Source organism: Canis lupus, chromosome 35, assembly GCF_048164855.1.
Source record: "Canis lupus baileyi chromosome 35, mCanLup2.hap1, whole genome shotgun sequence".
In the NCBI taxonomy this organism is placed as follows: Eukaryota; Metazoa; Chordata; class Mammalia; order Carnivora; family Canidae; genus Canis; species Canis lupus.
Window position 1 is genome coordinate 1695963 of NC_132872.1, and position 27465 is coordinate 1723427.

General features: G+C 47.9%; 1 protein-coding gene and 1 long non-coding RNA gene across 6 annotated transcripts; one reads left to right on the forward strand and one right to left on the reverse strand.

Moving 5' to 3' along the window:
• Window positions 1-427: 427 nt before the first annotated feature.
• NRROS (negative regulator of reactive oxygen species) lies at window positions 428-26484 on the reverse strand. Of its 5 annotated transcripts, none has more exons than XM_072811979.1 (4): window positions 23959-24061; window positions 16618-17170; window positions 4855-4975; window positions 428-2562 (listed from the first exon to the last, which is right to left on the reverse strand). In XM_072811979.1, the coding sequence occupies exons 3-4, from the start codon at window positions 4960-4962 to the stop codon at window positions 613-615; spliced, it is 2058 nt and encodes a 685-aa protein (XP_072668080.1). In that variant the 5' UTR covers window positions 4963-4975; window positions 16618-17170; window positions 23959-24061; the 3' UTR covers window positions 428-612. The 5 variants fall into 5 exon arrangements, with proteins under 5 accessions (XP_072668080.1, XP_072668079.1, XP_072668082.1 ...); XM_072811978.1 differs by having other exon boundaries at window positions 8143-17170; XM_072811981.1 differs by lacking the exons at window positions 16618-17170; window positions 23959-24061 and adding an exon at window positions 25707-26484.
• On the forward strand, window positions 24885-26557 carry LOC140624950 (uncharacterized). Its single transcript, XR_012024373.1, has 2 exons — window positions 24885-25611; window positions 25712-26557. It is a non-coding gene; the product is annotated as an uncharacterized lncRNA (long non-coding RNA).
• Window positions 26558-27465: the final 908 nt, after the last annotated feature.

Here is a 27465-nt window from a genome sequence, read left to right on the forward strand (position 1 = left end):
TCTGCCTCTCTGTGTCTCTCGTGAGTAAATAAATAAAATCTTTATAAGAAAGAAAAACAGCTGGAAGATGATGAAGATCAGGGAAGTTAAGCAATTTACCATATAAGGGACTTTGAAGACACGCAGAATCCTAGCTCTCTGTTACCATATGGGACGAGCGGTTTCTATTTCTAGGTTTACCATGTTAGCGGTCTGTGACTGTGGGCAACTTAACATCCCTAAACCTCAGTTTCCTCATCTGTAAAATAGGGTCTAGGGGTGCCTGGGTGGCCCAGGGCGTGATCCTGGAGTCCCAGGATGGAGTCCCGCGTCGGGCTCCCTGCATGGAGCCTGCTTCTCCCTCTGCCTGGGTCTCCGCCCCTCTCTGTGTGTGTCTCTCATGAACGAACAAAATCTTTAAAAGAAGAAAGAAAACACAAGCCGAGTCTCACTTGAAAAACATTTACGCGAGACGCTGTTTTATTGTCGCGGGGCACCGCTTAATAAATATTTTCCCAGGGCGATGAGGGTGGCGCACAGTGTGGGAAGGCGCGCCCGGGGACCGCCCGGGGGCCACCAGGGGCGGCGACTGAAACCTCGGTTCGCGGGGCCTGTGGCCTGCACCGGGCCGGCTCAGTAGACGGACGGCCAGCGGCAGCGGCTCTTGATGAGGCGCAGCAGAGGCTTCCTGAAGGTGAGGGAGAGCACGGTGCCGGCCACGAGCAGGGTGAGGCCGCTGGGGAGGACGAGCACGAGGTACAGCAGGCCCGTGTCCACGCGCTCCCACCGGCAGTCGCGGGGCGGGCCCCCGGGCAGCTCGGCGAGGCGCAGCACCTTGGAGGACAGGCTGCAGGTGACGGCGGCCAGGTCGGCGACGGCGTGCAGGCGCTGCAGGGCGGCCCAGCCGTCCAGGCCGCAGCAGTCGTAGGGGTTCTGGCTGAGGTAGACGGTGCGCAGGCCCCGCGCCAGCCGCTCGGCCACCGCGCTCCGCGGCAGCGCCGTGAGGCGGTTCCCGCGCAGGTCGAGGCGCCGCAGGGCCGGGCCGCCGAGCCGCGGGAAGGCGCGCAGCGCGTTCCCCGACAGGTCCAGGTCCCGGAGGCTCCCGAAGCCCGTCAGGTCCAGCTCCGGGAGGCCGCGGCCCAGGCCCACGTTCCTGAGCGCCAGCACCTGGAGGGTGGCGGCCACGGCCCGCAGCGCGCCCACGGAGCCGTTGAGCACGCCGCGGTTGCCCGACAGGTCCAGGTGCGTGAGCGCCGTGCCCCGCAGCGCTTGCTCCTGCAGCGGCGGCAGCCCGCAGCCCTCCAGCGCCAGGCTCCGCAGCGCCGCCGCGTTGCGCAGGTCCACGCAGGCCGCGCGGCCGCGGGGCGCGGGGCACAGCGCGATGCGGTTGTGGCTCAGGTCCACGGCGCTGAGGTTGGCGGCGGCGGCGAAGAGGCCGGCGGGGACGCCCGCGAGCCGGTTGGAGCTGAGGTTGAAGGCGCGGAGGCCCGGCAGGCGGCCGCGGAGGCCCGGCGCCACGCGCAGCTCGGCCAGCAGGTTGTGGCTCAGGTCCAGCTCCGCGAGCGCCGCGGGCGGCTCGCGCGGCCGGAAGTGCAGCGACGCCAGGCAGTTCCGGCGGAGGCTGAGGCGGGCCAGGGCCGGCATGGCGCGCAGGAAGCCGTCGGGCAGGTACCGGAAGCGGTTGTGGCTCAGGTCGAGGACGCGCAGCCCGCCCAGGTCGCCGGCCGCCGCCTCGTCCCACAGGCGCACGGTGCGCACGCGCGTCTCGTTGCCGTCCAGCAGGACGAACTGCGCCACCGCCTCGCGCGGCGCCGACGCGTTGTCCAGGCGCGCGTAGAAGCCCAGCAGGTTGTCGCGCAGCAGCAGCGTGCGCAGGCGGCCGCAGCCGGGCAGCAGCGGGAAGAAGAGCAGCTGGTTGTGCGACAGGTCGAGCGTCTCGAGCTGGAAGGCCGCGCCGCCCGCCGCCAGGAACCACTCCAGCGCGTTGTAGCTGACGTTGAGCACCCGCAGCTGCGTGAGGCGGAAGTCCACGATGCACGGCAGGTTGTTGTAGGCCAGGTTGAGGCGCCGCAGCCCCGCCAGGCCGTCGAAGGCGCCCGCCTCGATCTCGAAGATGTAGTTGCGCTGCAGGTCGAGCTCCCGGAGGCGCCGCAGGCCCTCGAACACCGACTCGTCGAGCCGCATGATGGCGTTCCGCGCCAGCGCCAGCGACTCCAGCGACGCCACGGGGCGCAGCAGGGCGGCCACCATGTCCTCCGTCAGGGCGTTCCCCGACAGGTCGAGCGTCCGCAGAGCGCGCAGGCCCCGGAAGGCGGCCGCCGCGTCCCGGTAGCTCTCGCCCAGGCGGTTGTCGGGCAGCGCCAGGCTGCGCACGCGGGCCTGGCCTCGGAAGGCGGCGCGGCCGATGCGCTCCAGGCGGCAGCCGCGCAGGCTGAGGCTCTCGAGCGCCGGGTAGCGGCCCAGCGAGTGGTTCCACAGGGTCCCGAGCGGGTTGGCGTCCAGGAGGAGGCGCCGGGAGGAGGCCGGCAGGTCGGCGGGCACGGCCTCGAGGTTCCGCCCGCGGCAGTCGGCCCCTCCGTCAACCTAGGTCCCCGGACACAGCGGTCAGCGCGGAGGAGGCCCCGGGGCGCGCGCCTCCCGCAGGGACCCGCGCGGCACCGCTGCCAGCGGCCCTAGACACCCTCTTTGCTTCTCGGGAAAAAGGACGGGGAAATGCAGAACGAAAGGGGAGCTTTGCTTTGTGCAGACAGACGGTCAGCTCGGCAAGCCGTCCAGTAACCTACCTCCACGCCCCCCGAAGTGCCCACAGACACACCGCCAGGGCAACGGAAATAAACCCCATCCCATCCTACTAGGCGCCCGGCTCTCAGCGCCCCCTGCGCCAGTAGGAGGGCTAGCGCCGCGCTCGAGAGCAAGCATCCTAGCGGCAGCCCCTTTCGGCTCTGCTTTTCATCAAACGGGTGACTTCGGGCTGGTTCCCTAACCGTTGGGACCTTTGTTACTCCACTAAAATGGAAATTATGGTTTTCTCATAGAGGCTTTTTTTTTTTTTTTTCCTTGAGGACTCAGTGTGATTGTTTATGTCAAACAATACAGAACCCGGCCCCTAAGTGCTTGATAAACGTTAGCTCCGATGGTTAGCATGACTCGATTAATCTATTGTTGAGCGTTTGAGCGGTTTCTGATTTCCAGAGGAACATCGGAAAGAATGTGTCAACTTCCTTTCACACTTCCCCTCCCCTCCAATGTCTTGGGCATCTTGATTGGAATCGCATTATAATTATGGGTGAATTGGGGGGATAACTGCCATCTTTACAAAGCTCCATCTCCCCACGCAGAAATAAGGTGTATTTCTTTCGTTGAGGAAGTGCTGGCCTCCTCCTAACAGGGACTCTCTGGAGAATGTTGCGGTCAGGGGCTTTCTTCAAGCTGTGAGACCCTGTGAGATCCTCACCACAGCTGCTGCAGCTATGGCGTCACACCTTTGCGATTCCCTGCACCCCCACGGAATGGCTGTCAGAGCCTGAGACCTCACCGTGTTCATTCTCTGATAACATGGGGCTTAGGCAAGGGAGGCACCTGAGCTCTCAAACTCTCAGCCTTCAAAGAGCCTCACCTAATCCACTCCTGGAGCTCCCTGCCAGCGGACCCCTGACCCCTGCTCCTGCGTGCCAGGCTGGAGAGGGTCAGGCAGGGGGTCTAGCCTGAACCCTAAAAGGCTTTCCAAGAACTCACACTTTATTCCCTCCTCTTTCCCGAATTTTTTTTTTCTCTTTTTTTTTTTTTTTTCTCTTTCCCGAATTAGCCTCCCTTCAGGAGAGTTAATCTTCCATTGCTTCTGTAAGGGAATAATGGAAGACTGTAGTAGCGCAGCCTAACAACAAGAATAACAGATAAGACACGCAGCTGCTACTACACACAAGGCCCTGTTCTGGGAGCTTTATATACACTAACCCATTTCATCATCATGACAATGCAGTGTTAGGGTATCATTGGTTGGTACCACTACTCCATATCTCACAGAGGAGGAAACTGAGACACAGAGTACCCCTCCTGCCACTGTCACCAGCCAATAAGCTGGGGTTCAAACCTGGTCTGGCTCATAACCCCCACTCCATACTGGAAAATACCACACAGCATAGTGGTTAGAGGTTACTAAAACTAGCTAAGAATCATGACCAGCTGGGTTTTTCAGATTTATCAGCTTTAAGAACATATTTTCGAACGTAGGTATTAACCCCAACATTCAATTTGTCTTTCTAGTGCCTAATATATAACAGGACCTACCTGAGAAATGTTTATTAAATGTATGTCTCCCAAGCAGACTTTTGATATCATGGACTTATAGGCAAGGGAGAAATTTTCCAGAAATGTGCTCAGTTGTTATGAGCCAAGTCTGTTTCCACATATAGGCTGAAAGCCCCGGAGAGAGTAAACTGGAAAAGCTCAGCTCTCCACTCCCTGAATCATTTTAAGCCTGAATGTGATCAAGGATGTTGGTCTGCAGCACAGTGAGGGCAGCTGTTTGCGCGTCTGCTGTTGGCTCATAGACAAGCTCTGAGTCAGGGTTTACCCAACTTTACTACTACGCCCTAGACAGGGATTCTGATACCATTAGTGGAGCTCAATCATCCAGATTTTTAACAAGGTGTTCTTGTTCTGAATATCTGACCTAGGCCTGGCCCTTCCCAGGTATCATCTTAACCTTTGGTTAAGGAGCAGCTTGCACACAGCATCGTGCCAGCCAGCTACAGAGTGATTTCAGGTTTCTTTATTCCCTGCCCTCTTTGATGGACAATCCACCGGTTTTCCAAACGGACCAATCCTTGTCAGGACAGAAGCAACAGACAGCTCAGAGTTCCCTGGAAAACTCACCAACTCGCAGCCGCCTTGGGAAGCTGCTGTGGCCATTCCACTTTGATTTCTCCATTCCAAGGTCAAGAAGTGAAAACCCAGGCAGAGCCAGAGGGGCAGTAACTCCATCTCAAGTGCAGCACTGTGGACAGAGGGCAAGGAAAAAATGGGTAAGAGAAGGACATGCTCAAAGGCTGCTTTGCGCTCTTGGTAGAAAGAGCCAGTTCCCAGCTATGTCTGGTCTTGGAGGCCCACAGCTATAAGGAGGTGGAAACCCACAGATTATTCAAATACCTCGTTAGCCAACACTTTCAAGCTTTCATGGCAACTTATTTTTGTTTTGCCTCTACATTTGATGTACAGGTGGCTGAACACTGAAACTTTAAGATCCCACCAACAGAAGAGAGAGGCAAAGGACTTGAGGAACCAGGTCTGAGGTCACCTGGAGCTTGTCATGTTTTGTAGTTCTGCTGAAGTTTTCCTCCCAGACCTCAAATCTGCCTGAAGCGTTTTCTGAGCTCCATAAATATTTGCCAAATGAATAAATGAGTGAAAGAATGCTGAAATGGGATTGAAACATTAATTGTAGCTTCTGGTCCCGTAGAGTTAGTAATTACTATGTTGACATGAGGTTTTTAGGAGGGTAGATCTCATTTGGATACAGCCCTCTGGAAAAAAAAAAAAAAAAAGGACTTTGGTATTTTGCCTGAATAAAAGAAAACACTGAGGGGCAAATGAAAGGTAATCTTCAGATATAGTAAGTATTATTGATGAACTTTGGTCACCAGCCCTCTTACCTGGCCAGTAAATACAAAACAGGAACCATGAGAAGGCTTAAAATTACACATATAGCAACAATTTTAGAACTGAGAGAAACCATGATGGAAATCTATACCCTCTGCCATCGCAGCTCTAGAGGAGAACATTCAAAGGCCCAGAGACAATAGGGTCTTATTCAAGGCTCCAGATCAACTTAGGAGCAGGGCTGAGAGCAGACCCCAGGGTCCCCCCTCTGAGCTCCAGGATGAGGAACCAGCATAGTTTCTCTCCCTGAAAGTGCTGTTGAACTGACTGCCCTCCTGTTGGGAGGGCTTATAGCCCAGTGGCATTTCCGTCTCAGCTCTGCGTTCCTCACAATCAGAGGCAAGTGCCTGGCCCAGGATTTCATCTGCCCCGTCCTCTCCTTGCCATCCGCCTCTGGAGGGACCACAGGGCCTGTTTCCTAGTCTCTGAAGCCAGCAGCACGAGCACTAATCTGAACCTCCTCACCTATTCCAGGGGACCCACATCCAGGCCACCTTGGGCCCCTTCCTCTTTCTCTTTCTTTGAATGAGTTTACACATCTCTGAGGCTAACTTTAACTTCCTAGTCAGATCTGAATACTCAGCAGTGAAAACAGACTAGCAGAAAAACAAAGTGAAACCAGGTAAATCAACTTTAGCCTTCACTTCAGGTCAGGTCAGCTCTCCTTACCACAGAGGGAACCTCTAATTCAGAATGCATCAGTCTGTGCCGGACACTGGGAATCCCCTTCCTAGCCCTCCTTCCGCTTCTGCACCTGTGCAGGAACTACTACCTCAGGGCATGTACAGGGCACAGATGGCAAAAGGAGAGCCATATGGGCTCTGTCCTTAGGATCATCCCAGGAAACACACACAGGCACAGGAAACAACCTTGGGATCACTGCCCACCTTGAGATAAGGTTGCCAGATTTAGCAAATTACAGGATGCCATTTGGATGTAAGATAACAACTTTTTTTTTTTTTAAGATTTTATTTATTCATGAGATACACACAGAGAGAGAGAGAGGCAGAGACACAAGCAGGCTCCATGCAGGGAGCCCGACGCCGGACTCGATCCCAGTTCTCCAAGATCACATCCCCGGGCTGAAGGTGGCGCTAAACCGCTGAGCCACCTGGGCTGCCCCAAATAACTTCTTAGTGTAAATATGTCCCATGCAATATTTCGGTCATACTTATACTAAAGAAATTCAATGTTTATATGACATTCAAACCTCACTGGGTGTCCTGTATTTTATTGAAGACAGACAGGGACGCCTGGGTGGCTCAGTGGTTGAACACCTGCCTTCGGCTCAGGGCATGATCCTGGTGTCTCTCTCTCTCTCTCTCTCTCTCTCTCTCTGTGTCATGAATAAATAAATAAAATCTTAAAAAAAAAATACAGGGAATCATAGACTTGTCCCCTTCCTTCCTCCCTCACACCCTCTGTCAGGCTTGGGATGGTACATGCTACTGTGACAATGACCCTTCCAGAACAGACAATTTCAATTTATACTGAAGACTGGAATGCTAGATAGGCCTGATGTCATGCCCAGAGTATGATTTTAATTTCTGGGTCAATGAGAAAATTTCTGCAAATTTAAAATCTATTTTCTCCTTCCTCCTAAACTTAGCCAACCAGCAAAGAAAAATTATTGCCCTTCCCTCTGGGCAACTCTTTCTCTCATGAGGCAGCATGGGAAAATTATGGGATTTAGAATCAGACAGACCAGGGTTTGAATTCTGGCTCCAGTATTTGTTTTTTTGTCCTTGAGCAATTCATTTAAAGTCTCCAAGACTCAGATAATCCTTCTATAAAGTGGGGATAATAATAACTATTCAGAGTTTTTATAAGATCAAGCAGTATATGTGAAAGTGCTTCATTAACTATGAAGGTAGTTAATAACATAATTACCATTTATGAGTTTTAAACACCATTGAGCCCGTTGACTGGTTGTTATGTGTAATCTCCAGGGTTATTTAACAGTTGCACAAAGAAGGGAAAAGAATGAAAAATTTGGATGGAAGAATAAATATATCATTATACCAACTGAATGTGTGAAAAGTAAGCAGAAAGATTGCATTTCAATTCTGTTAATAAATTATTTTCTATGTTAATAAATTCTATAACAAGGTTAATCCCAGTAACAGATGAGTATGCTGTTGAGAGCTGTTTGTCCTCAGATAGATGTCTTACCCTGCTCTGTATCACAGGGAGCTGACTTTTTTTTTTTTTAAGAATTTATTTATTTATTCATGAGACACAGAGAGAGGCAGAGACACAGGCAGAGGGAGAAGCAGGCTCCACGCAGGGAGCCTGACGTGGGACTTGATCCCAGGACCTCGGGGTCACGCCCTGAGCCAAATGCAGCTGCTCAACCACTAAGCCACCCAGGCGTCCCCGTCCTTGAGCTTTTACTGGTGACTCCTAGACTCCAGTAACATCTTCCTGCCTTTACCCTTCCCCTACCTAGGGCAGATCACAACTTCCTGAAATTGCTAACCTCTGAGTTGACTACTTGCCAGTTACCTTCTCGGCCTTTTCTATCAGGTGAAGCCAAGTTCCTGTATTAAATTTTCTCTTTAGAGACGCCTGGGTGGCTCAGTGGTTGAGCATCTGCTTCGGCTGCGGTCGTGATCCCGGGGGTCCTGGAATCGAGTCCCACATCGAGCTCCCTGCAGGGAGCCTGCTTCTCCCTCTTCCTGTCTCTGCCTCTCTCTCTGTGTCTCTCATGAAAAAATAAATAAAATCTTTAAAAAATAAAAAAAATAATAAATTTCCTCTTTAAAAAATAATCTAGGTGTTTCTGTTTCCTGGTTGGACCCTAACAGATACAATGATGTAAGTGAGAATGGCTTTGGATCAGTCCTAAACAAAAAGGCATACAATGACTCTGAAAAGAATAAAAAGCTTTCAAAATTAATAACCATTCAGGTTGAGAAACACTATTTCAGGAGTATATAGGATTCCTCGAAGCCATTGCACTGCAAAGAGTACAAGATGAGCTTGGATGCCAAATGTCACTGAAAATCACATGAACCTTCTACTGTGTCCATACAACTGCTTCCCCACACACACACCCAAAATTAACTTCCTTTGGGTGAGGATCACTCAACAGAGTCTCTAGCTATTAACAGAGAATCTAAGCTTGTGGCAATAATAACTGCCCCACTTCAATCTCTCTGACATCTTCTAGAAAATACATCTTTTATAAAGTCAAATCATCTTAACTACATATTTGGTAGAGAAAGAGAAGTGAAAGGAAAATAATTATAATGGAGGGCATACATGGCAGTATTACATTAATAATTTAAATGAGATAACCTGAAACCTCCCCTCACTATAATTAAAAGGGCCTGGATCCATGGATCCCATTTCATGGACTGTGAATCATTGCAGGAGCCACAGAGGAACTGTAGCTACAAGGAACTGCGAATCAACCCAAGTAGGGCTTGAATAAGTATCACGTCTCCTCCTGGTCTGGGTGACCACTGGGAAAGTCCCCCGTATAAAAGCTGAGGTCCTGACACGAGAAGCAGATGGCATTAACAGACTCTGCTTGTATCTTCTTAAACCAGGTAACAAGATCGAAGAGTTCCTTCCAAGTGTGAAGGCAAAAAAATGGTAAGTCCTGCTCTCTTTTATACACAATCGATAATTCTATATTCTTTTATTCAGTTGACAATTTCTATATGGTCTCTATATTTTATCCAGTCATGGTTTTCATGATCATGGCTAATGCCAGAGACTGCGAGCTTCTGATTAATGAGAAGCTTTGAAAGACAAGGCACTATGGAGCCAGGTGCTAGCAGGACAAGCACTGTAGCATGTCTGTAAACACATCTCACTTGGAGATATTAAGATTATAAATCCTACCTTCTGGGAGAGTCACGTTCTCTTAGTATTACATTTATATTTCTTCTTCATCTTCTAACTACTCTGTGTTCAGTCATCACAAAATGTTCTTGTCGGTTCTTCTCTACGAATTCCTTGCAATATCAGGACCTCCAATGCTTCATGGCATCCCCTATGCAGTCATTAGTCTTGAGACTAAGCATTCTAACTGGCTATCATGGAAACCTGTGATTTGACCCACATCAATCCCATGTCTATACAGTGTTTCTTTTTAAAAAGTTAATGTATTTATTTTAAGGGAGCTCCATGCCCAACGTAAGGCTCAAACTTTGGACCCTAAGATCAAGAGCCGCACACTCTACCAACGGAGCCAGCCAGGTCCCCCTATACAGTGTTCCTTTTTATTTTTTATTTTATTTTATTATATATTTTTAAAGATTTTATCTATTTATTCATGAGAGACACACACACACAGAGAGGCAGAGACACAGGCAGAGGGAGAAGCAGGCTCCATGCAGGGAGCCCGATGTGGAACTCGATCCGGGGTCTCCAGGATCAGGCCCTGGGCTAAAGGCGGCACTAAACCGCTGAGCCACCCAGGGATTCCGCCCCCCACCCCCTCACCAGTGTTCCTTTTTAGTCAGAAATACAATATAGCTTTTTATCTGGTTCTTCTCTGTTCACACCTAGTTATAATAAATAAGTGGTGAAAACAGATTTATTTCATAAAAACAATATGAATCAAGGCTTTATAGAATAAGAGAACACTAATAGTGAGGAAGAATGCATATCAGCCATAAAAATTCCTCTTTGTTATAGAATGTATGCTTGTTTGCCTTTTCTCTTTCCACAAAATAGTAGGAGAAGCTTCTGCTTCACCGAGCCACAGAAGGGGAAGGAAGACCGAGCGGATGGTCCTTGCAGACTGACAGGGATGGGGACATTTACTCCTTTTGGACAGGGTGCCCAGATCTGGCCAGCAGCAGCTTAGCTGTATGCTGGGTGAGCACTTTCCATATGCATCCCCATGACCACATCAGTTCTGGGCTCAGGACCACTTGAATGGAAGAAGATGGCAACATGCAGGCCAAGGAATGGCTTCAGTGAGGGGACATGCGGGTTTTGCTTGCTTTTGCAATGGATAGGGAAGAAAGTTGTGAGTGCAATCTTTAAACAGGTCTCTCCTTCTTGAAGTCCTGAAATTTCCATGTTCCCACCATCACAAAATTCAAAATTGTTCAGGGGGTGCAGCAGCATCCCTAGTTTTGTTAGATCATCTAACACTTAAACATATACGTATACTACTTTTTTCCCCCAAACGCATGTAGATTTTCCTGTATTAATAAAATAAAACTTTTTTTTTAAAGGGTAACTCATTCCAAATATTCTTAATCAGTGGGTAGTAAAACACAACCATATGGAAAGGCCAATCTACAGGTATTTTTGTCCATAAAAAGATCTCCTCAGGGATCCCTGGGTGGCGCAGCGGTTTGGTGCCTGCCTTTGGCCCAGGGCACGATCCTGGAGACCCGGGATCGAATCCCACATCGGGCTCCTGGTGCATGGAGCCTGCTTCTCTCTCTGCCTGTGTCTCTGCCTCTCTCTCTCTCTCTGTGTGTGACTATCATAAATAAATAAACAAATAAATCTAAAATATATATATATATATATATCTCCTCAAACTAAAAGTTTGGGAATACTAAGTAGTAAGTCTGACTTGAGTTTTGATTTTGTTGTGTGGGAAGGTTTTAATTCCTTTTCAGGAAAGGATGCTGGATTTATAGTATTCAGGGGCACCCTGAATATCAGCTCACTCCCACATCGTCACCTGCCCACCCCCTCTCACCCCTGCTACTACAGAGCTGGGACTGCACCCTCTTTGCTAAAGGCGCTATTGCTAAGTATTAAGAGTGTTAAAATACATTAGCATGTGAGTGTTAAGAGCGTCATACATACATTAGCATGTAATTGAGAATTTTCTCCTCTAAATAATCAGATAAGCTGAACAAGCTGTAAACAAAGGGGTCTTGGAGAAAGCTAGTAACTCTCAGAGGTGCTATGTCAGAAACAAATCTTTGTAGACCGGTCTGAGGGGAATTAACCTCTAGAAGCAGAGAAGTGCGGGGTGTGAATGTGTGAGGTTGACACACCCCAGTGAACTGTCAAAGGTAGGGTGCTAGTGAGAGGTCTCCATACAAAGGGAATCTGCCTTTGTTTAAAAATAAAAGAGCAAATCCCACCTGGGATCCTGGGAGAAAGGGAAGGGCAGCTGGTCACACACCACAGAGACTAGATAATAAAGAACAGAAACCCCAGTCTGTGACCACTTCAAATAATTCCTACTACCAAGAAGTATTTGAAAGCCCCAGACAAATAGCTTTGGTCTCTTTGATCCACAGCAAAAAAATTAGAGTGACTTTAGCCTTCACCAAATGTTCAAACTTAGCATCTCCCACGGTGAGACCACCTGACACTCTGAGCTTCCAGGTGTGGCACCTTGGGAAACATAGAGCCCCATGTCGGCAGATACCTTTGCTGGAAATGTTTGCCCCGGATCCAGTCATAGGGAAACAATCAGACAGACCCAGGCTGTACATTGTCCTATAAGCCCTAGCTTGGGCTCTTCAAAGAAGTCAAAGTCTTGAAACACAAAGAAAGGCAGTTAGGAAGAAAAAAAGGAGATCTGGTTACAAGTGACTAAGAAGCATAATAACCAAGTGTAATGAATGTACCTTGAGTGGATTTTGGATTTTTAAAAATCTCTAAGAGAAAAATTTGAGACAACTGAGGTAAATTTACATGGGTACTGAATGATGTGTTTTCAGATGGTATTACGTAGAAATGATATTATCAGATTATTGCTAATTTTCTTAGGTATGAAAATGACTTTTTGGTTATGTAGGAGAGTGCCCTTATTCTGGAGAAATGCATATTGAAGTATTTAGGGGTGAAGTTTCATGATGTCTATAAGTTATGTAATCTCCTTTCACATGGCCTGAGAGAAAGAGAGGAAACAAATATGACAAATGTTAACAGCTGGTGAACAGAGGTGAAGAATTTATGGGAATTCTTTTAGTTATTTTTGCAACATTTCTGCAAGTTCAAAATGGTTTCAAAATTTAAAATTGGGATCCCTGGGTGGCGCAGCGGTTTGGCGCCTGCCTTTGGCCCAGGGCGCGATCCTGGAGACCCGGGATCGAATCCCACGTCAGGCTCCCGGTGCATGGAGCCTGCTTCTCCCTCTGCCTGTGTCTCTGCGCCTCTCTCTCTCTCTCTCTCTGTGACTATCATAAATAAATAAAAATTAAAAAAAAAAAAGAACTGAAGTTGTTCTACAATTTAAAAAAAAATTAAAATTATGAAAAATTAACACATAAACGCACAAACAGGGATGCCTGGGTGGCTCAATGGTTGAGACCCTACCTTCCACCCAGGGTGTGATTCTGGGGTCCCGGGATCAAGTCCCGCATCAGGCTCCTTGCAAGGGGCCTGCTTCTCCCTCTGCCTGTGTCTCTGCCCCTCTCTCTGTGTCTCTCATGAATAAATAAATAAAATCTCTCTAAAAAAAAAAAAAGATTCTCTCTCTACACTCCCCACCTGCACCCTCTGTAAACAAATAAAAGAAAAATAAAGGGGATCCCTGGGTGGCGCAGCGGTTTAGCGCCTGCCTTTGGCCCAGGGTGCGATCCTGGAGACCCAGGATCGAATCCCACATCCGGCTCCCGGTGCATGGAGCCTGCTTCTCCCTCTGCCTGTGTCTCTGCCTCTCTCTCTCTCTCTCTGTGCGACTATCATAAAAAAAAAAAAAAAAAAAAAAAAAAAAAAAAAATTTAAAAGAAAAATAAAAAATAAAAAGTGCACTCTAACAAGATTCTTATAACAGGAAAATTGACCTATTTGCATACTGACAAATCATCGTGTTAGATAACTGTAGACATCATTTCTGTTTTATCTGCACATAAAACTAACTGATTTGCAAGTTTTTGCTTGGAGAAATTGTACTGACACCAAGCAAATGGTTTAGCAAGGTATATTTATTGCTTAAAATGTAGTCTGGAAAAGGAAAGAAGAAAGGGAGGGAGAGAGGGAAGGAAAAAAAAGAAAAGTCAGAATGACATTTTGGGTCAAACTTTAAATTCAAGACGAGAGGGGCTCAAATCCTCTGACTGAGGCCCTAAAGAAAAATGAATGAATGAATAAATAAATAAATAAATAAAACTATTCAACTCTTGAATAGTGAGTTTAGGATTACTTTGATAACTAGCTATGAAATCAAAGAAAAATGCCTAAAAAATTTAAAGACACTTTATGTTTTCGTATAAATAAGACACAAGATGTACTTTTCAAATTGGTATATAATTCACAAAGCATCTAATTCACCCTTTTAAAATGTACAATTCAGTGTTTTTAGTATATTCACAAAGTTGTACAACCATCACCATTAATTCCAGAACATCTGCGTCACCCCACAATGAGACCCTATACCCATTGGTAGTCACTTATCCCATCCCTTGGCAACCACCAATCTACTTCCCATTCCTATGGATTTGCCTATTCTGGACATTTTATATATATTGAATCGTACAACATATGGCTTTTTTATGTCTGGCTTCTTTCACTTAGCCTCATGCTTTCAAAGTTCATCCATGTTGTAGCATGTATCAGTATTTCCTTTTATGGCTTCATAATATTGTGTTGTATGGAAAAATTTACCACATTTCTTTATGAATTCACTAATTGATGAACATTTGGATTGTTACCACCTTTTGGTTATTATGAATAATGCGTCTATGAACATTCTCATACGAGTTGTTGTGTAGCCATGTTTTCAATTCTCTTGAGTATACATCCTGGGAATGAAATTGCTGGGTTGTAGCATAATTCTATTTGATATTGAAAGACTGCCAGACTGCTTTCCAGTTTCTACATCATTTTACATTCTCACTGGCAGTGTATGAGGGTTCCAGTTTCTCCTCATCCTCATCAACACTGGTTATTTCCTGTCATTTTTAGTCCAACCATCCTACCAGGTATGAAGTGCTATCTCTGGGATTCTGATTTGCATTTCCCCAATGACTAGTAATGTTGAGTATTTACATGTTTTTATTGGCCTATTTCCACATCTTCTTTGGATAAATGTTCAAAATGTATACTTTTAAATCCAAAGATTTTTAAAATTTGATTTTGGTTTCATATGTGAAAGAAAATGAAGAATAGTTATAAAAGTAAAGAACCAGTTGTAATATTTGGTTGAATTAGTATATTCCTATATTTTGCAAAGAATCAATGTTCACATGGTGAATACATCCAAAAAGAACTTGCAGGGTCGCCTGGGTGGCTCAGTCAATTGAGTGTCTGCCTTTGGCTCAGGTCATTATCCCGGGGTCCTAGGATCGAGCCCCTGCATCGGGCTCCCTGCTCAGTGGGGAGTCTGCTTCTCCCTCTCCCTCTGCTGCTCCTCCCTACTCATGCTCTCTCTCTCTCTCAAATAAATTTTTTAAAAATTAAAAGAACTTGCATACTGAGGATTGGGGTAACATGGCATTTAGAATTTTGATGTATGAATTCAGACCTCATAATTTGCTTCTCTGGCTTTCTCTCTTTTAACTTGTTAAAACATAGGCAACAATGGCTTTTAAGGACCCTTCACCCCCAGAACTGTCTTATACCCCGAAGATGGGAGAGAAAATTGGCACACTTTTTATTAAAGACAATTTTACAAAATTTATCAAAGACTGAAACCGTAAATTACTTTTGATTGAATAATTCCATTCCTAGGGGTTTATCCTAAGGAATTATAATGTATGCAAAAATATTTTTACAGAGATATTCAGTACAATATTAGTAATAATTTTAAAAAGCAGAAACCATCTACAAGTCCAACAATGAAAGGATTGGCTAAATATGTTATGATACAACCATATGATGGGGATAATGTGCTGCAATTAAAAATGCTTCAGGGGATCCCTGGGTGGCGCAGCAGTTTGGCGCCTGCCTTTGGCCCAGGGCGCGATCCTGGAGACCCGGGATCGAATCCCACATCGGGCTCCCGGGGCATGGAGCCTGCTTCTCCCTCTGCCTGTGTCTCTGCCTCTCTCTCTCTCTGTAACTATCATAAATAAATAAAAATTAAAAAAAAATAAAAAATAAAAAAAATAAAAAATAAAAATGCTTCAGTGGCAATGTATTTAGCCACATGGAAAGATGTTCAGGAGCACCTGGGAGGCCCAGTCAGTTAAGCATACCTTTGGCTCAGATCATGATCTCAGGGTCCTGGGATCAAGTCCTGTGCCAGGCTCCCTGCTTAGTGGGGAGTCTGCTTCTCCATCTTCCCAACCCCAGCTCATGCTCTCTCTCTTCTCAAATGAATAAAATCTTTTTTTAAAAAGAAAGATGTTCATAATAAAATACTAAGAAAAAGAGAAAGATGCAAAAAGAGAATGCACAGTATAATCCCAAGTTTGCAAAGAATATGTGTTCATCTGCATGTGCACAGAAAACAGTTGAATCCACACCTGAATCTCAACAGTGGGGGAGAAGTCCACCTGATATTTACTTTTATCAAATCTGTATTTTTGCTTCCTTGTGTTTTCTTTTTTTTTTCTTTTTTCCTTGTGTTTTCTAATTTTCCAACAATCAACTTTAATTACTATATTAAGACAAGTTTTTAAAGAATGAAATTAATCTATTATTAATTAAAATATGTTATAATCAGAGCCTAATAAATATCACTAAAATAGAGAATTTTTTAAAGATTTTATTTGAGAGGGAGAGAGAGAGAGCACGAGTCCGAGCATGAGTGGGGGAGGGGCAGAGGGAGTAGCAGACCTCCCGCTGAGCAGGGAGCCTGATGCTGAGCTCAATCCCAGGACCCCGGGATCATGACCTGAACTGAAAGCAGACGCTTAACCGACTGAGCCACGCAGGTGCCCCTAAAAGAGAAAATTTCTTATAGGTACTTAGAATTGAAATTATTTTGAGTGTGCTTAAAATGACCATATTTGGAGTTAATGGAAGAAAAAAATATTGACTAGTAACTAAAGTAAGTTGTTTAATGACATTATTTTTCTTTTTCAGGGTCCAAGGGATTTAGATTTGGGGCCACCCAGGCGCCCCAAGAACTGCAGCATTTCTGAAGGGACTACCCACCAGTATTTGGAGGTGCGAACACGCAGGCCATGGAGAGGAGATGGTACGTACAAGGCGCCGCCGGGAACGCGGTGCAACGGCTTCCAGGCACTGGTTTCAAATGCAGAGGCCTTGTTCCCACCGCAGCCCAGCACACCTGACCAGCTAGACTCCACCTGACCTTGGGAGAAGAGCCTTCACCTGGGAGGGGCTGAGGTCCGGCTGCACCTGCGCGGAGGCTGCAGGCCACAGCAGATTTTCTTCTCTTGGGCTCTTCCTATGACAACTCGGGGCAGCCAGAGTGTGGAGTGATGCTGAACTCTATCCTGCCAGACTTCGTCTCAGGGCTGCGAATGAGCCCGCCGGCTTCCCTAGGTGCTCAGGGTCAGCCCCCTAGAACCAGCGGGAGGGGACGCCTGGGGGGCTCAGCGGTTGAGCGGCTGCCTTGGGCTCAGGTTGTGATCCTGGGGTCCCTGGATCGAGTCCCACATCGGGCTCCCCGCAGGGAGCCTGCTTCTCCCTCTGCCTGTGTCTCTGCCTCTCTCTGTGTCTCTCAAGAATAAATAAATAAAATCTAAAAAAAAACAAACAAACAAACAATGGAGGTCAGTCAGTTCACTCTGTACTGTTCCAAGGTCACAGGTTTTTAAAAATGCAAATATGCTCCCTCTGGGGCGGCAACACCTTGCTCTTACGGGGCTGGTGGTGGGAATGAGTGTGTTGTCACCTTTGTTTACGAGAGACCCACACAATCTCTGTGGACAGGCGCCCAACCAATGATGCATTACTTTCAAACCTGTCATTTCCTTTCAGTATCACAGGTTTGTTCTCTCTCACACCGCAGTGGGGCCGGAGGTGCCTCGCTGACCTCACAGGGTTGTGGGTTGTGTCACGAATGAATGAGAGAATGGGTGCAAGAAAGCTCGATATAAGGGAATGTGGGGACTTCACTGGTAAGACAAAAGTAGTGTTGGGACTAAAGGGGAGGCACAGTTCCTCTGTGCAAATAGGGAGCTGGTATCGGAATAAAGAAGACAGAAGAGGGGATCCCTGGGTGGCTCAGCGGTTTGGCACCTGCCTTTGGCCCAGTGTGTGATCCTGGAGTCCCGGGATCGAGTCCCACATCGGGCTCCCTGCATGGAGCCTGCTTCTCCCTCTGCCTGTGTCTCTGCCTCTCTTTCTCTCTGTCTCTCATGAATAAATAAATAAAAAATATTAAAAAAAAAGAAGAAGAAGACAGAAGAGCAGCAGTACATTCCCCCATCCGTCTGCGCTGTGGGGTGTGACCTGGGGACGTTGGGAGGAGGACACACCACTCAGTCTGTGGGAGACTCTGGGCAGGGAAGGGGTTAGAGTGAGAACCAAGGCCTTACTGCCGCCCCTCCAACCTGGGTTCCCTTGAGAAGGGGCTCAACGGGGGAATGAGATGACACAGCATCCAGATAGCTGACCTGCGCGACAGGGTAGTAGTCAAGCTCCCAAATTGCTTCCCAGGCTCTCAGTGGCAACAGCTAATGTTCATTGAGCGCTCACCTAGGGATAAGTGCTGTGCCAGGTGCTCGACATGTAACAGTCCTCCCCGAATCCCAGCAGGTAAATGTTATCTCCATTTCACACATGGTGAATCGAGGCTCACAAAGGCTCAGGTGATGGAGCCAGAGAATGTCAGAGCTGCTGCAGTTGAAACCCAGTCTGTGAATCCAGCAAAACTCAACCTCAACCACAAGCCCCAGCCGCCCGCGGACACTTGCTACCCATGACTAAATCGTGTATTCTCACATACTGGTTCCTCTGTGGGAAAGGCCCTTTCTCTGGTCTTCTCCAGCTGCCAACCTCCTATTCATCCTTCAAGGCCCAGTGCATGTGCCACCTCCTCATCACATCCTAATAGTTCAGATGAGCAATGATCCATATAATAGCATAGAAAGTTGCAGCTCTTATGGAAGTTCTTTTTATCTTTTTATTATTTGCTTTTTATGTTTATGAAAAGGAATATGAGCAGTTACTAGGTATTGTTAGCGATTTAATTTTCCCCCAATATTTTATTAGGAACATTTTAAACACACAACATAGTTGAAAGAATGTGGCAGTGATTGCTGGTATATCTACCACCGAGATTCTACTCTTAACATTTTACAAAAAAAAAAAAAAATTTACTACTCTTGCTTTTTCCACACAGCTGTCCATCTACCTATCCTTCTATCCATTCTTCAAACCATCTTAGTTTTTGATGCATTTAGAAATAGATTGCAGTCATCGCCATTCTTCCCCCTAAATATTTTAGAATGCACATCAAGTGATTTAACTAAAAATAAAGTTACTCCTTGTTCAATCTTCTGGATCGGTTTAGTTAATTTAATGTCAATTTATTGAGATTGCAAAGTCAGCTATTTGGGGAAAAGTTTGTCTTGTTTAAAAAAAAAAAAAGATTTGATCATCACTGCCTTACTGTTCTCAGCCAGAATTAGGAAGAAAGTAGCTTACACTGCAGTGTGAGTGGCTGATACCCTCTTTAACGCACTGCTCTGTAATAGGTATTTGGATAGGTAATGGTGAAAAGTAATAAAGTTTTCATGGTACAGTTTAAGGATGGCAGCATGTTCTAAAGCTGCTTTTTTTTTTCCTTTAAAACCTATTTGAATTCACGGAGGAAAGGGAGCAATATGATTTAAACAACAACAACAACAACAAAAACTTCCCTCCCAAAAGAACAATGATTTTTAGGGAATTCTTGGATAAAGCCAAAACAAGTGGATCATAGCTTATTGCTATTGGGTAATAATAGCACTTGAGGTTGCAAAGGTTTCTCACAGACCTTTGATCTCAGGACTATGCAACATTTTTACAGAATAGGCATTATTACCTCCAGTTTTTACTGGGTTAAAATACACATATAATCTGCCATTTCAACCCTTTTTGAGTGTACCACTCAGTAGCATTAAATACAGTCACACTGCCATGCAATCTCACCATCATTCTTCTCTAGAACTTTCCAGCATCCCAGGGTGCCTGAGTGGCTCAGTGGTTTAACGCCACCTTCAACCCAGGGCCTGATGCTATAGACCTGGGATCGAGTCCCACATCGGGCTCCCTGCATGGAGCCTGCTTCTCTCTCTGCGTCTCTCTCTCATGAATAATACATAAAAAAAATTTTTTAAAGAAACTTTCCAGTATCCCAAACTGAAACTCTGCCACTAAACAACAGTAACTCTCTGCATCCACTCCCCTCAATTCCTAGTAGCCACCGTCTTTCTTTCTCTATACATTCTCCTATTTAGGCACCTCCTGTAAGTGGAATCGTGTCATATTGGTCCTTTTGTGCCTGGCTTATTCCATGCAGCTTATTTCATGTTTCCAAAATCCCTCCATGGGGATCCCTGGATGGCTCAGCGGTTGAGCATCTGCCTTTGGCCCAGGGCGTAGTCCTAGAGTCCCAGAATCGAGTCCCACATGGGCTCCCTGCAGGGAGCCTGCTTCTCTATCTGCCTGTGTCTCTGCCTCTCTCTATCTCTCATGAATAAATAAATAAAATCTTAAAAAAAAAAAAAGTCTCTCCATGTTGCAGCATGTATCAGAACTTCATTCCTGTTTATGGCTGAATAATGGTCCCATTTTATGTATAGATCATGTTCTGTTTGTCCCATTCACCTATCAGTGTGATCTTGGGCTATTTCCACCTTTTGCCCATTGTGAAGAATGCTGCTGTGAACATGGGTATAAAACATCTATGTTCAAATCCATTTTCTCCATTTTACAGATAGGCAATTCAAGGCTTCACTAATTGCTCAGCAACACCAAAACCAGAGATGAGTTTTGGCCCAGATAGGGAGTGCTGGATATGCACCTGCCTGGGAGGAATATATGTTGAGTGAAAGCTCAGCTGGGTTGCACAGGTTTGTATTTGTTGGTAAATAGGTATCCCATGAGCCTGGCCCCTCTCTTGGAACTGCCAGCCCCCCACTATGATCCAGCAACCAAGGAGGTACCCACCTGACCCAGCAGGGGCCCCAGGACCCTGCTTCTTTTTTAAAAAAAATTTTTTTAAAGATTTTGCTTATTTATTCATGAGAGACACACATAGAGAGAGAGGCAGAGACGTAGACAGAGGGAGAAGCAGGCTCCATGCAGGGAGCCCGACGCGGAACTCGATCTCGGGACCCCGGGATCACGGCCTGGGCTGAAGGCGGCGCTAAACCGCTGAGCCACCCAGGGATTCCGGACCCTGCTTCTAATGACAATGTCCATTCCGATTGGACAGTGTCTGTACACGCGGTGTTTGATGTTCTGAATGGCACCCCTGAGTGTTCATGGGGCCATGGTCTTCGGTGGGGATGAGGTAACCTGTGTCAATGCCATGGAGTGTACCTATGACAAAAATGAGGTTCTGCAAAAGGAGCTAGAAAGCCTAAAAAAATCTGGGTATTTAGAAGAAGTAAGAAGCCAGTATTATTAAAGAGAGTAATTAGGGATTGGAGGAGGGGCTTGAGAAACTAGAACAAGAGAAAGGCCACCAGGCAAGTCCCAGGAGGAGGTCTCAGGTGTCAGTCTGGGCAGTGATAGGGAGACCATTAAGGTATCTGAAGCTGAAGAAGGTGACCCAGGGCCAAGCATGGAATGACCTGAGGAGGAGAGCCCAGCCTTGGCATCGGGTGGGACCCGCAGGGAAACATCAGGAAGGCAAGAGAGACCCAAGGACTATGATAGGTGGACCAGGAGGGGCCAGTGTCCAGCCTGACATCTAAAAAGGGGTCACATGAGGTTACTGGAGAACATGATGTGTATGTACCCCAAGTCGAGCCCCTGCTGGCACTGTGGGTGCGGGGCTGCCTCAGATACTTAGGTCCTGCTTGATCAGAGTCAAGGTAAAAAAGAGCCCAACGGCTAACTTCTGTGGAGAAGCCTCCTCCCAATTCTCTTCTTTCTTGGGGGCACAGCCGAGTTTCTTGGGGCACGCAGCTAGCACCTGAGCACAGCGACGTTCTGGGCTGGGGCTGGATGGAGGTGTCCCTGGGTCCTCTCAGGGCTTTGCGGCCACATTCAGGCCATCGCAGGTACCAGCCTGCTCCTCGCGTCCACCTTGCTACTGAGAACATGACAGGGTTCTACTTCCTCCTTCATTCCCTTTGTTCGGTCTGAAATCACTCATGCATTACGGTGAGAAGGCACATGCGGTTTGCTCTGGAAATCAAGTTGGTTTTTCCTACCCACATGCATTTCTCCTTCTGGTAACAACTCCTCAATTCCCCTTTAAGGAAACAACCCTTCCTTTTTCTTTATCTCTTTTTTTGATTTAAAAAAAAATTATTTATTTATTTAGAGACAGTGTGCAAACCAGCACGGGGGAAGGGGGGACAGAGGGAGAGGAAAGAGACTCCCAAGCAGACTCTGTGCAGAGTGCCAGGCCCGGCGCGAGGCTCCATCTCACCCCCCTGAGACCATGATCCAAGCCGAAACCAAGAGTTGGATGCTTAACTAACTACACTACCTGGGTGCCCTTATTTTTTATTAATTTTTAATTGTAAAATACACATAACATAAAATTTACTATCTTCTCCATTTTTAAGCATAAAGCACAGTATTGTGAAGTACATTTACACTGTCACACAACCAACCCCCTTCCTTTCTTAAGAAGTCCATGTTTGTTTGGGTTTGACCTCAATCCCTGGCTCCAAGGAGGGGCCTAAGCACCTGGCTGGGCCCATCAGAGCCTTTTATTTCCCCGATCACGTGACTGGCTTATAATGGGTACATCACAGACCACAAGCCCTGAGAATCAACAGAAGGACTGTTATTAGAACTATTGGGAAAGAAGCTTTCTGTTCCTGTTCCGGATGCCAAACTAGTGGGAACTAAGATTGGAGCTGCAGTTCTTTGAATTCATAGAGAAATGGGAGTATCTTTTTCACCAGCTTTAGGACCTGCCTCATAACAGAAAAAGAGGCAAAGCTGGCAATGTTTGAGAACCTAGATCCAGCCATGCCTGAAGTTATTCCACATAGACTTTCCGGTTATCTAAAACAATAAATCTTTTTTTTTCCTGAAGCCAGGATGAGTTGGGTTTTTGTCATTTGCAACTAAAAGACCCCTGACCTCAGGTTTACAGTTGCTTGTGAAGCTTGATAAGATCCAAGTACCAGTGTCCTTTTCTGCTCTCCTCACCTCTCTGAGCTTTCAGAGATCACAGTGTAACCTAGCCCAGAAGCCTCCCCCACAAAAACAATGGACACATAACATTTGTTCAACGATGTTGAGAATAGTTTGTCGGGTGGGAAATGAGCATAATAAAGAAGTTCTATCAAAGGCAAACATATTTGTCACTAATCTGCACACGTGTCTGTAAGCATCACTGAGCACACAGCATGTCCCGAGAAAGATGACATTTGTTGGTCGTGGTTGAAAGCCCAGTGTCCTCTGACTTACGTGGTTATAATGTGGGTCAGGGGACAGTGTGAGGCACATCTAGGTGTCCATCCAGAGTCTAGCTTACACCGTGTGGCCTGAATGCACACTGCAGCCAGAATGAAGGTTATCATCCATCCGGGCATCACTCTTCTGGGATGAAGAAGGAGGCCGGACAGACGAGGTCCTGCATTCCTGACCCACCCGGGGCCAAGGCCAAAGCCCGCAGGCCCTGCTCTCTGTTTGGGATATTCCTGCTTTTGGAGGAGGCGGGCACGCAGTCTGTGGGATCAGGTTTGCATGGGTTTTCCTGACATTCTAGGAGGGCACCTACTAGATGAAAGCAACCTCCTGTGAAACAGGCTTTTGTTTTGGTTTGTTTTTGACCTAAAGGCAGGAATCAGGGTTTTGTTTTGTTCTATTGGGGTTTTTTCCCCCCCTTGGCCCGGGATGGCCTAATGACCTCTAGGAACTCTTAGACCTACGCCCCCCGAAGCCCTGGTGTGTGCGGAGGGGACAGTCGGTGTGGGGGGGCTGCAGGGCCGTCGGGGGAGGCGGCTTCGGCCCCTCCCCCCCCCCCCCCCCGCCCCTGCATGTCCGGCCACGTGGCCACCTGTCCGCCCGGCGGCGGCCCCCACGTCCGTCGGTCCGTCCGGCGGGTCCGAGCAGGATCGGGCCCCACGAGGTCCCGGGGCGCTCCGGGGAGGGGGCTTCGCGGGTCTCGCCCCACTTGGCCCCCAGCACCGCGAACACACGCGCCATCGGTGCCTGGCGGGACCCGGGGAAGCTCGGGGAAGGCGGCGGCAGGCCCGGCAGGTGCAGGCCGGCAGGTGCAGGCTCGCGCTGCCCGCAGCGCCCCGCGGCCCATTTCACAGATGAAGACGCCGAGGCTCCGGATCCCCCCGCCCCCAGCGCCCTCCGCAGCTCCGGGCGCCCCCAGCCCCCCCCGCGGGCCCCACTCACGGCTCCCGCGGGCGCAGGCGGCTCCGCGGGGCGCATCCTCTCGGGCCGCCGCCTCCCTCCTCGACAGCGCGGGCCGCGGGGCTGCGCCCCTCCTCGCCGGGCATCGGCTTATTTTAGCGCGTGCGGAAGGGACGGACGGAAGCTGAGGTCACATGGAGCGCGGGCGGGGGCGGGGGCAGCACTGGGGGGCGGGGGCAGCACTGGGGGGCGGGGGCGGGGGGCTCCCCCCCCCCACACACACACACCCCCGGCGCCCCGGCCTCCCGCCGAGCGCGCTCCCCAGCCCCCCAGCCCCCCAGTCCCCCAATACCCCCATCCTGAATCCCCGAATCCCCAATCCCTCAATCCCCCCAATCTCCCAATCCTGAATCCCCCAATCCCGAATCCACCAATCCCCCAGTCCCCCAGCCCTCCAATTCCCCAATCCCTCATCCCCTAATTCCCCAGTCCCCCAATGCCCCCAATCCCACCAATCCCCCAATCCTGAATCCCCCAATCCCGAATCCACCAGTCCCCCAATTCCCCAATCCCTTATCCCCTAATCCCCCAGTCCCCCAATGCCCCCAATCCCCCAATCCTGAATCCCCCAATCCCCCAGTCCCTCAATCCCCCAATCCAATTCCCCCAACCCTCCCACCCCCATCCCCCAGTCCCCCAATCCCCCAATGCCCCCAATGCCTCCAAATCCCCCATCCCCCAATTCCCCCAACCCCCAGTCCCCAATCCTGAATCCCCCAATCCCGAATCCCCCAGTCCTGAATCCCCCAATCCCCCCAATCCCCATGACCTGTTTGATCCCCTCCACACACCCCTCCCTCTGGTAACCCTCAGTTTGTTAAGAGTCAGTTTGTTAAGAGCATGTTCCCTGGTTCGCTTCTCTCTCTTTCTCTTTGTCCTTTGCTCATCTGTTTTTTTTAAATATTATTTATTTATTTATTTTTAAAGATTTTATTTATTTATTCATAGACAGTGAGAGAGAGAGAGAGACTGAGAGGGGCAGAGACACAGGCAGAGGGAGAAGCAGGCTCCACACAGGGAGCCCAATGTGGGACTCGATCCCCGGTCTCCAGGATCACGCCCCAGGCTGCAGGCAGCGCCAAACCGCTGCGCCACCGGGGCTGCCCTGCTCATCTGTTTTTCCCTGAAATCCCACATATGGACGAGATCACATGGTATTTGTCTTCTGACTGACGGGCTCAGCCCCACACTCTCCAGCTCCCTCCGTGTGGCTGCAAACCCCAGATCCCCGCTCTCTTGGGGCAGGGAGCAGAGAGCGGGTTCCCACCTGCCGCCTCCACTCGTGGGGGCACCTGGGCTCCTTCCACCTCTGGCCCAGTAACCCCGCTGTGCAGTAGGGACGCGGCATCCCTTTGAAATAGTGTTTTGGACTCTTGTACTGGGATTGCAGGATCATAGGGGAGCCCTACTTTTTCTTCTCTAACTTTTTGAGGAGCCTCCATACCGTTTGCCACGGTGGCTGCAGCAGCGCCCGGGGCTTCCTTTGTCTCCCCATCCTCACCGACACTTGCTGTTGCCTATGTTTTTTATTTTAGCTGTTCTGGCGGGTGTGGGCAGCGTCTCACTGCGGTATTGATGCCGGTTCTCTGATGAGAAGTGATGATGAGCATCTTTTCATGTGTCTGTTGGCCCTTGGTATGCCGGCTTCTTTTTTTTAAGATTTTATTTATTTATTTATTTATTTATTTATTTATTTATTTATTTATTTATTTACTTACTTACTTACTTACTGTAGAGAGCGCTGGCAGAGGGAGGGGCAGATGGACACGGAGCCCCTCTAGCAGACTCTGTGCTGAGCACGAAGCCTGACAAAGGGCTCAATGTCACAACCCTGAGATTATGACCTGAGCTGAAACCAAGAGTCAGACGCTTAACCTACTGAGCCACCAGCCACCTCCATCGCGTGTATTCCTTGGAGAAGTGTCTGTTTGTGTGTTTTGCGCAATTTTAATTGGATTCTTTGCTTTTTTGTTGTTGAGTTGGGTAAGCTCTTTATATATTTTGGGTGCTAACCTTTTTCAGATGTCATTTGCAAATATCTTCTCCCATCCAGGAGGCTGGGTTTTAGTTTTGTCGATTGTTTCCTTTGCTATGCAGAAGCTTTTTATTTTGACGTTGTCCCAACAGTTTATTGTACTTCTGTTTCCTTTGCATCAGGGGACCTAACTAGAAAAATGTTGCTAGGGCCAATATCAGAGAAGTTACTGCCTATGCTCCCTTCTACGATTTTTATTGTTTCAGGTCTCATATTTAGGTCTTTAATCCATTTTGAATTTCTGGTCTTGGACATTTTGAGGGGTGACGAACCGTTTCCTCTGAGCTCTGCTGATCCAGAAACTCTACTCTAAAGATTAAGGGGGAGCAGACTTAGGGAGTGGGTAAGACATGCATTTTTCCAAACAGGAGAGAGTCCACCTTTGGATGAGTCATCACTCAGATAATCTTTACTAATAATCTCCTTTTATGTGTCCTGCATGTTGAAGAAGAAAGAAAGAAAGAAAGAAAGAAAGAAAGAAAGAAAGAAAGAAAGAAAGAAAGAAAGAAAGAAAGAAGAAAAAGAAAAGAAAAGAAAAGAAAAGAAGAAGAAAGAAGAAAGAAGAGATATTGCTCTGTGGTGGACTTTCAGAGTGCCATGAACTCTTGATCTTAGGTTCATGGATGAGTTTTTTTGCACCTGAGATGTACAACATTCCCTGCCAGCTCTTGACAAGGGGTCAATAGAGTAATAGAATTAATAATAGCCGCCATCACAGGGGTGCCAGGCACTATGGTTAAGAGCTTTATGTGCATTATCTCACAGCTCCTGTTCTCAAGGAGCTTGAATCCAGTGGAGAAGGCAAAATATTTACAGCGTCTGCTGCCTCCCAAGTGAGAAATGCAGGCAGCCACCCTCGGAGGGGCAGAGAAGGCATCTCCAGTTCTGTTCTTTCCCATCAGAGCGAGAGGGCTGAAGTATCCTGGAGGGCTGGCTTGCATCGCTTGGAGCCTGTTGATTTGTGATTCCGTATGGCATTATTATCCTTGGAATGTCCATCCTAAGAAAACAAGAGCAAGTCCTTCCTGCTCCAAACACCCAGCAGATTGTCTTTGCTCCCCCCAAATATTTATTCATAATGGTAATAATGATGATGTTGATGAAAAAAACTAAATAAAAGTCAAATGAAAGAGAACAAAGACTCTCTTCCAGGCCTTTTTCTTTGTGTGGTATGCATTTTCTACTCCTATGTCTTTTGTGTCTACCTACATCTTGATAACTCCTGGATTATAATCTCTAGCTCCGACATTCTCTCCCAAGACCTTCCCAGGAAGATCCAGACTTATATTCTTAACTGTCTGCTGTTGAATCAACTCCTCCCAGAGTGGCTGCAACACAATGTATCCTAAATTTAATTCCTAGCCAGTGTCTCTCCCTGTATGGTTATCACTGTTAATGGTATTAACATCCTGCCTGCGTCCAGGACGTCCAGCCCCTGAAGACTCCACCACTCA

Bases quoted from the DNA above. Each gene is read 5' to 3' on its own strand.
- NRROS (XM_072811977.1), bottom strand. From the start codon at position 24,062: ATGCCCGGCGAGGAGGGGCGCAGCCCCGCGGCCCGCGCTGTCGAGGAG. The intron at 4,976-23,958 runs GTGAGTGGGGCC...CTCTGTCCACAG, and splicing joins CGCCTGCGCCCGCGGGAGCC to TGCTGCACTTGAGATGGAGT. The intron at 2,563-4,854 runs GTGAGTTTTCCA...CCGGGGACCTAG, and splicing joins CCCAAGGCGGCTGCGAGTTG to GTTGACGGAGGGGCCGACTG.